This window comes from Vespa velutina, chromosome 2 (genome assembly GCF_912470025.1).
Source record: "Vespa velutina chromosome 2, iVesVel2.1, whole genome shotgun sequence".
NCBI lineage: Eukaryota > Metazoa > Arthropoda > Insecta > Hymenoptera > Vespidae > Vespa > Vespa velutina.
The window spans coordinates 601,704-610,682 of record NC_062189.1 but is presented as its reverse complement, the minus strand read 5'-3'; the positions used below and the strand labels follow the sequence as shown (position 1 = coordinate 610,682).

Genomic DNA, 8,979 nt, shown 5'->3' with positions numbered 1-8,979 from the left:
TTGAAAAGAAAAAAAAAATTAATTCCTTTCTTTTACTTTGCAAGAAAACGATCGTAGATCCGTAAAATTTTTTATTACATCATTCATATTTGCTATATGAAAAAAAATCGATGCGTGCCTATCTCTTTTTTTTTTTTTTTTTTTTTTTTTTTTTTTTTTTTTTTTTTTTTGTATGCATTTCGAGCCGTAGCTCCTCGAAGGTCAGATAACAATATCGCTTTATACCTTCATTATCGATGTTCAATATTTATCTTCCCTTTAGCGTAGACTGCGATTGATCATTTCATTATTCAAACGCAATCACGAGATTTTCTCTTTAATAATTTCCCTCATTATTCACGTATACATTCTATATACGTATAAACACGATCGAACTATTCGAAAGTTAAAAATCGTTCTCTCTTTAATTACGAATCATGATACAATAAAGAACTCTTTATTCTTTTTCTTTTTTTTTTTCTTTTTATTATTATTATTATTATTTAATTGTTTCATTATTAATCAATCGACGACGATGTTTCACGCGTGTACCAATGAATTTTTGATATAAGTTATAATTCCAATTATATTTTGATAAAATCAAATACACATTTGTTAACCTCAAAATAGATAATAATAATGCATATAGATAAATTAAAATACTTGATACACATTTATTTCAACTAATATCGTCATTTTTAATGACTTTATAATATTTGTGTTTATTTTGTTCGCATTTGTTCATATTGTTCATATTCGGTGTTATAACGTTATCGCTCTATCATTACATAACATATATTATACATATAAATCGACAATGAAAATTAAGTAATTAAATAATTAATCAGATACGCACGTATTCATAATTTGTACGACATATGTTTTTATACTTTTGTTCGTAGATATCCTATGTTGACACTTAATACGAATATATATATATATATATATATATATATATATATATATATATATATATGTATGTTTAAATTTCTAAAAATAAAACTTAACAATTACTATAAAAAATACATAAATATCACATTCATATATTCTTAATTAATTTTTGATTATTGTTCGATAAGACAAAATAAACGTATTTTATTATAAATAAGACAAACGTGTAGCTTATTTATACTGAGCCAAAGTTAATATATTATTTTCTAATATTATGATAATATTATGTATTTTTATCTGTATTGCTGTAAGAATCAATTCATAATTACCATTATATTTTTACCTATTATATAATTCTTTCCATCAACGGTTTTTTAGATTCTATTTCTGCTGATTTTTCATTATGAACCGGATTTTGAGAATATAAAATTACAGCATTACTAACCATGGCAATAGATATCACTGTATTTATAAGAATAGGTATATCAAATATAATCCAACATAAGACGGCTGTAAATACTAATTCTAATGCGCTAGCAAATGTCTTTAATATAGAATTTAAGTTTTTTAAGAAAAAGCTTGTTATAATGCCAATAGCCGTATTATTTAGCATAATTATTATTACTTTGGGTTGCATAAAAATACTAGATCCAATATTATTAAATATATTGGTAACATTGGTTTGACATGTAAATAATATTAAAAATACTATAACATTACATAAAATACTATCTATGTACATGAATACATTTTGTACAAAAATATTTATATTCGCTCCTTGTTTAAGCAAATATTCATTATAAACGCCAGCTAAGCATGAACAAAAAGTCTGTAAGGTAAAAATATTTATAACTCATTTGGAAACAAATAAAAAAAAAAGTACTATATCAAAGAGACTAACCTGAATAAAGATGAGATAAATATTTTTATTTAGTACAAATTTTGTACTAACATCTTCATCCATACTAATATTTACATGTTTTATCATACAACCAAGCGTCAATAATAACAAAGACAACCACTGCTTTACAGATAATTTTTTTTTAAAGATGAGCTGAGAAGTAAATAAATATTATAAAATGACTGATATGGAAAAATATTTATTGATACATACCTGAAAAATAATTCCTGTCATAACAACCCGAAATTGCAATAGAACATAATAAGTTGTTGGATCAAATACAGCCAAATTGATAAATGCCAAATTATTGTATAGGCAATATAAAAATGAAGGTATTAAGTACAGTAGAAGCACTAAAAATGTAGAATTATCAATTAAAAGAATTTTTTTTAATATTTCTAAATTGTTTACATGGAAACTTTCAACATTATTTGACTAAATCTGATTTATTTATCAAACATTACATACCCTTTTTATGTATTACTATCTCTTGGAAAAGAGATAATATTTTGTTACTAAAATTAAAGACAAAAGTTAATGTTTTCAAATAATATATTGAATCAATAAGATCAAAGATTTGCTTTTCATTGTACTTACTCTTTCCAATACAAAATAGCTGATACAATTAATTTTAAAATTTCTGTTAACAATACCACTGCTACAATATTATATTCGTATTGACCATTTGTTTGAGACCATGTTACAATAATTCCTATAATATATATATCAAGATAAATGATATAAGAGGCACTTCGATTTTGCTTATCGAAAAGTACATAAAGATATTCATTATAAAATTATGAAATTATGATATTACAAAATTTAATGTACTAATAATTATAATTATAGTATATTGGTACATTAATAAATATACTAATACAAGAAACGAGTATTTTGCGTTATATGATTTTTCAAAATATCTATTATTATTTTACTGAAGAGATGTCGAGTATAGCAGTACAAATAAAAATCTAACCTTAAATTTACCTTGATTGATAAAAAGTGCCATGTAAGAAAGAAAAATGACAAGACTCCATCTTCCGGGAAACAATTCCCCCCAATTTGTAGATATCATTTTATAATTTCTCTCTTTTATAGCATTATTTTAAATATAAAATATTAGAGTCATGTTGTAATCACAAGCGGACATTAAAGGGTCGCCTTAACTATCCATTCGCTCCCTACCCTTTTCTTTCATATCAAAAAGTAATCTTAATATTCTTTATCAGTATATTTGTAGTAGTATATATATATATATATATATATATATATATATATTTTTTTTTTTTTTTTAAATTTGAGATAACAAAGTAATAGTTCTTCTGATAAATACGATATGACAATCCATTCGTTATTTTGTATTTCCTTTTGTTTTTTTTTTCCTTTTTATATAAAAATGAGGTGAAAAAATAGATAAATATACGATATTTATCTATTTTTGTTAATAAACAAATATAATTAAAAATAAGTTGCTCACTTATAATTATTTATTATACATCGTCTATAATACATATACTCTTATTTACATTTCCAAAATGATATAATGAATTTTCTTATATAATGCTTCATCTATCATTAAATAATCATTCTATCAATACGTGTGATGTTTACATAATCTTTTTTACTTACTTAGATATATCAAGATATTCTTTTTTGGAAGCTCAAACACGAAATTTACGTATTGTACAAATAAGATATAGCATACTATAAACAAATTTTACATGTTAGTATTTTCTGCTACGAAAGATCATATGTTTAGACTAATGCAAACCAATTCATTTAAAGCAGTCTTTTTCTATTAAAAGTGCTCAGCATTTAATTAATAAATAAACAAATAAATATATTAATATAAGACCGTAGTTAACAGTATTTACTAATCTGATTATAAAAGTAATAAATGTATTTTTTTCTGTGTGAGACCATAGAAAATTATTAATTATAAATATTTTATCAAGATGATGATTTTATCAATATTCTTAATTAGATTTTAAGAAATATTTTGCCTTACTTTGAAATATTTGTGTGTGTGTGTGTGTGTGTGTGTGTATGTGTATATGTATATTGAAGAAAAAATGAATCATTTTCCTAATAGCAAATATTTTAGACATGTCTTATTTATCATAAAAATGGTAATTGTATACGAATAAAGGCAATACAAAGTTAGTACTACTTTCTTTGAATTTGTTTAGAAGATTCATCTGTATATTGTATAATTCATATAATGTTGAAATTTATATATATATATATATATATATATAATATTCTATATATATATACTAACTGTGCCAAATATCCATTTGGCAAATGGACATTTTTATATAATGTTCAAAGAGAAAGCATGATGACAAATTTGTTAAATTTAGAATTAAAAAATATTTTGAATTTATTTCTTTTTATCTAAAAAAAATTATTTTCAAAAATTATCAGACAGTACAATACATATATGATTGCATTATATTAAGTGAAAATATCTTTCAAAGTAATTATTAGTTTGACTCTGGTAACTACATCATTTTAAGTTAATATCTTAAGTACTTCGAATAATGTGAATTACTAAAAGAATAAACAAAATTTCATACCTTTGTATTTATATCATGACAATTACGTTATATTTACAAATTTTAGAAATTAATTAAATTTGCAATTCAATTATACCGTTCCTCGATTTTTTTTTCAAATATGTTAAGCCCTCAGTCTTATATGTACATTATGCATTGAAAGCTTGCTAAAGTCTATTAATAGAACCATAGTTTCTATCACAGCCAGTTTATACAATTTTCCAAGAAATGAAATGAAATGAAATGAAATATGTTTTTTCATACAGCATACTTCAAATATAAATATAAAGTGTATATGTGTTAACATTGTTAAAGGCAAGATGATTATATGAAAGCCATTAAATGTTATAGTCAAATATAAAATCTCATATTATATGGACATATTTTCTTGTGTCCCATTTATAATGATTTATTAGAAATAAACCTTATGTTTTCTGCATAATGTACAACATGACAAATTTTTGACTAGACTCGGGCCATTAGCTCACAACACAAGTTTTAAGGTATCCCTATGATAGAATAAAAATCTAGATTTTTTTTTTATTTTGATGTATGAAATATGAATTTAACAAAAAAAATTATGTAATTTCGTTATCATTAATTATAAATGTTATCGCGGTCTACCGACTTTGTAGTACCTTATAAACTTTATTGTTAACTATTAAAATAAATATATATATTGTATTAAGCAGATAAACATTCATGTTTTATATTTATATGAGATAAATTAAAAACTTTAAAAATATTCAAATGAATTCCTTCTGCAATTAAAGTAATATACTATAATTCAATTATTGTACTCATTTAGAACTTACATTAGTTAGATGTTTTCAATTGTTTTAGAATTTGTTGTGTGATTAATTTAGTTGCTTCACTTGCATTAGGTATAAGAAATTTATCCATATCAGAAATCACTGTATCATTATATTGTGTAGTACCATATTTGAAAGTAATTAGGTCTGAATGTCGTTTTCTAGATGTTATTTTAACAATACTAGTTAATGGACGTTTAACGATTACGTGTGCTGCACCCTTACGTTCTTGTATCTCACGGAGTACAATGAGATGGCTATCGGTAATTAACAATAAACTATAATAGAAAAATACAAAATAAATATATGTTTTTACATATTTCTGTGAAAAGAACGTTCGAAATTAAAATTTTGTTTACCTATCGCAAAGATCTCCATTAACTTTAACTTCTTGACACTTGAAGGAATGTAATAATTTAGGATCTTTCATCCATTGCTGGATAGATACAACTTCAATAGGTTCCTCACTTTCATTATTGGTCATTGTCATATCTAAACAAAAATTTTAGTTATTTAAATAAGTTAAGTCATATCTTAAAAAAAGTTAAGCACTGATCATTAACTCACCTAGTTCTTGATCATCATCTATACTAAAAACGGGTGCCGTTTTTCTTGATCGTCTAATGTATTCTAAATCTTTATTACCCTTTATATCCATATTGCTATTAACACTTGCAGAAGGATTAACAATATAATCGAAAAGTTTCCCTTTCACTTTTTGACTCTTTAATTTCATTACCATACCAATCTTACCGAAAAGATCAGTATTATTGTTTTTCGTTTTATCTGGACTTGCTTCGTTTGAATTAGTCTCAGACATGTTGGCATTACATACCAAACAATGTTGTGAATTATGATCGACCAAACTGGAAACCACTTCATCTCCAAAATATTCATGTATTGCTAGAGAATTTTAACAAAATCTTGTATAATTTTGTATTTATTTTTATTATAATAATAAAAAGTATTTATTAAATATATTTGATCATACCTTGATACCCTAAAGTAACCATACTCACATATTGAGTGTGTTTTTGTAAAAAAGAAGCCACTACCATATGAGTATATCGATCTTCCTCTTGTCTACCACTACCTAAAAAGCAAAGATGTTCTCCTCCTGCGTGCGAACCAACAGCTAATGCTTGACGTTGTGCTTGTAATAATCCTTGTACCGCAGTAGCAAATGCAGATGGTTCTTGAAGCATCTAAAATAACAAACTTATTGGATAATATTTATTTACAATAAAAATAGTAATAATTAACATACCAAGTTACAATCTAAATGAAATGCAGTTGGCAAATGTCCTGCGTTATACTGTTCTGCAGGTCGACAGTCCACTAAAAAAAATCTAACCGATTCAACAGAATTATTAGACACGGACGAAGTTTCAATTGCATTTTCTACTAATTCTTGAGCCGATACTGGTAAACATAAAGCATGCGATATCAATTTATTTTCATAATTATCACCAAACATTATAGGGTACAGATCATGTTTAAACGATGATGGCGTTTTCATTGCGTAATATTGTGCTAATGAACAAAAATCTGTTACATCTTCAGCCTCCAAAGCACATGGCATCATTGATATGGCATCTATTATACTTTGTTTATCATCATCTTTCATGCTTAATATTTGTTCTCTGTACGAAAATGAAAATAAAAGTTCGATCTTATATATAATATTTATATAATAATTGTATAGTTAACAAAGAAATTAATTATATTCTCTGACCTTGCATTTATTACCATTATAAGAGAAAGAAACAACATGAAAAAAGGATCAGCTTGCATAAAATATAAATCCCACATTGTACACACTGCTGGCAAAGAACATACACCAGCGAATAAAGTATTCACCCAACCTTTTGTGTACTGATCAGGTGATACCCTTTTTGTATCCAAAAAAGAACACAATTCTGGCTCATGGTATAACAACAAAAGTCGCAATACAGAACTGTATATTTCACCTCTGCGGAAGATAAAAATATATGAATGATATTATACACTTTTCAGATAAAATTTATATAATAATGAATTTTGACCTTGGAATATATAGTTCTTTTATTGCCTCAAATAAATTATATGTTGCGGAACGTGGTAATTTTAGAGCTACCAATGGACCTAATAATTCTAACCAACCATTTCCTCTCTCATATTGTGCCACCTTAGTTTTACAGTAATATGTTATAATTGATTCCAAGTCAGAAACAACAAAAACCTTATCTTCATCGTCATTTCCAAGTTTTGCTATATTAATGAAAAATATTATATGAAATAATATAAAAATTATCAAATCAATAATTATCTGTAAAAAATCAATTTAAACTTTGGAACAATAAAAAAAAAAGAAAAAGAAAACAAAAAAAAAACAAAAATAAACTCACCAACAAATTCTTGACAATCATCTCGTATAATATTTTGTTCTGGTAAATCAAAGACTTCATTGAACTGACTTAGTTGATTACCTCGATCTGTAACATTTAAACATGCTTGCCAAACATCTGGTCTTAGATCTTCCGGAACTGCTTGACCTTTACAAATTGCGTATATGTCAGAGGCAGACGGTGCTTCCGTATCAAGCAATGCTGCTTCTAATTCCAGTACCCTATTTAATTACCAATAAATTCCAATTAAACATATTAATTATCCAGATAAATATTTTTACTATCTCAGATACTTGTAATAATATTTAAAAGTCAATTTTAATAATATTAATATATATACTATAAAGTGTGTGTGTGTGTGTGTGGTATAAAAAGTATATATATATATATATATATATATATATATATATATATATGTATATATATATATATACAGAAAAATATAGGAGAGATAAAGAAGCTTAAAATCAAGTGATAATATTCATATGTAAATTATTGGATATAAAAATATGGTGAGATAAACCTCATGCATTACCATATTTATTATTTCCATTATTTTTACTAATAATACGATAATGTAATTTAATAAAATGTTTTAACCCATATCTTATTTAAATTATTTTTATATATCGGTAATGTTATTTAAATTCACATATTAAAAATACATATATAAATTAAATAGTAAATAATCTAGTGAATATCACAACAAACATATGATAAATTGACAATACGTATGAATATTAACAAATCAATTAGATTGTTTAAATTTAATAAACAAAGAGCAACGTTAAATCGCATAATATATAAATATCGTTACGAAAACTAAAGATATTAAAAAATAATATGTTGTTACAAAGACGTACCACGTCTTGCCTTCTTCTTGTATTGCCATTTTGATAAGTGTCACAATTAAAACGTGATACAATATTGGCTTAAAAGAAATAACGTTTTCTAATTATATTTATTTGCATATACTGTATGCCTCCGACTAATAAGCATCATCCGAAAAGTTTGATAACTTTTGTGACGATTCTCAAACTTCATAACCTCTTTAAAATTTAACAAGCTTCTGGTATGAAAGTAGATAAAACACCGTTCCTGTTGACAGAACATCTTTCCGGGAAAATCTTGCGCATGCGCATATAAAAGAGCGCATAATCGTTGAACCTAAAACATCATTCAAATGTATATTCTTAAAAATGAATGACGATTAGAATTAATAAAAACAATATTAACGATTAAGAGATTATTTCGTTAAATATATCATATTTATTTTAATTAGGCTTATTCTTTTTTGTACTTTTATTGTTTCACAAGAATGATTATGCACGAACGGATTAAAAAAGGTAATTACCATTACTCTGTATCTATCATTGTGCTCAAATAGAAAATAGAAGTAGAAAATTTGGAAAAATTTATAATGGAAAAATTTGAAAATAATAAAATTGCTT

General features: G+C 24.9%; 2 protein-coding genes across 2 annotated transcripts; both read right to left on the bottom strand.

Moving 5' to 3' along the window:
* Nucleotides 1-99: 99 nt before the first annotated feature.
* On the bottom strand, nucleotides 100-2,962 carry LOC124947150 (UDP-galactose transporter senju). The gene is made up of 6 exons (XM_047488893.1): nucleotides 2,759-2,962; nucleotides 2,369-2,483; nucleotides 2,240-2,286; nucleotides 1,985-2,124; nucleotides 1,772-1,924; nucleotides 100-1,699 (listed from the first exon to the last, which is right to left on the bottom strand). The coding sequence occupies exons 1-6, from the start codon at nucleotides 2,844-2,846 to the stop codon at nucleotides 1,217-1,219; spliced, it is 1,026 nt and encodes a 341-aa protein (XP_047344849.1). The 5' UTR covers nucleotides 2,847-2,962; the 3' UTR covers nucleotides 100-1,216.
* A 274-nt stretch (nucleotides 2,963-3,236) lies between these two features.
* On the bottom strand, nucleotides 3,237-8,656 carry LOC124947143 (TBC1 domain family member 23). Its single transcript, XM_047488880.1, has 9 exons — nucleotides 8,392-8,656; nucleotides 7,529-7,749; nucleotides 7,187-7,391; nucleotides 6,877-7,113; nucleotides 6,409-6,784; nucleotides 6,133-6,346; nucleotides 5,709-6,044; nucleotides 5,501-5,633; nucleotides 3,237-5,419 (listed from the first exon to the last, which is right to left on the bottom strand). Exons 1-9 carry the CDS (start codon nucleotides 8,418-8,420, stop codon nucleotides 5,146-5,148), a joined length of 2,025 nt encoding a protein of 674 aa, XP_047344836.1. The 5' UTR covers nucleotides 8,421-8,656; the 3' UTR covers nucleotides 3,237-5,145.
* Nucleotides 8,657-8,979: the final 323 nt, after the last annotated feature.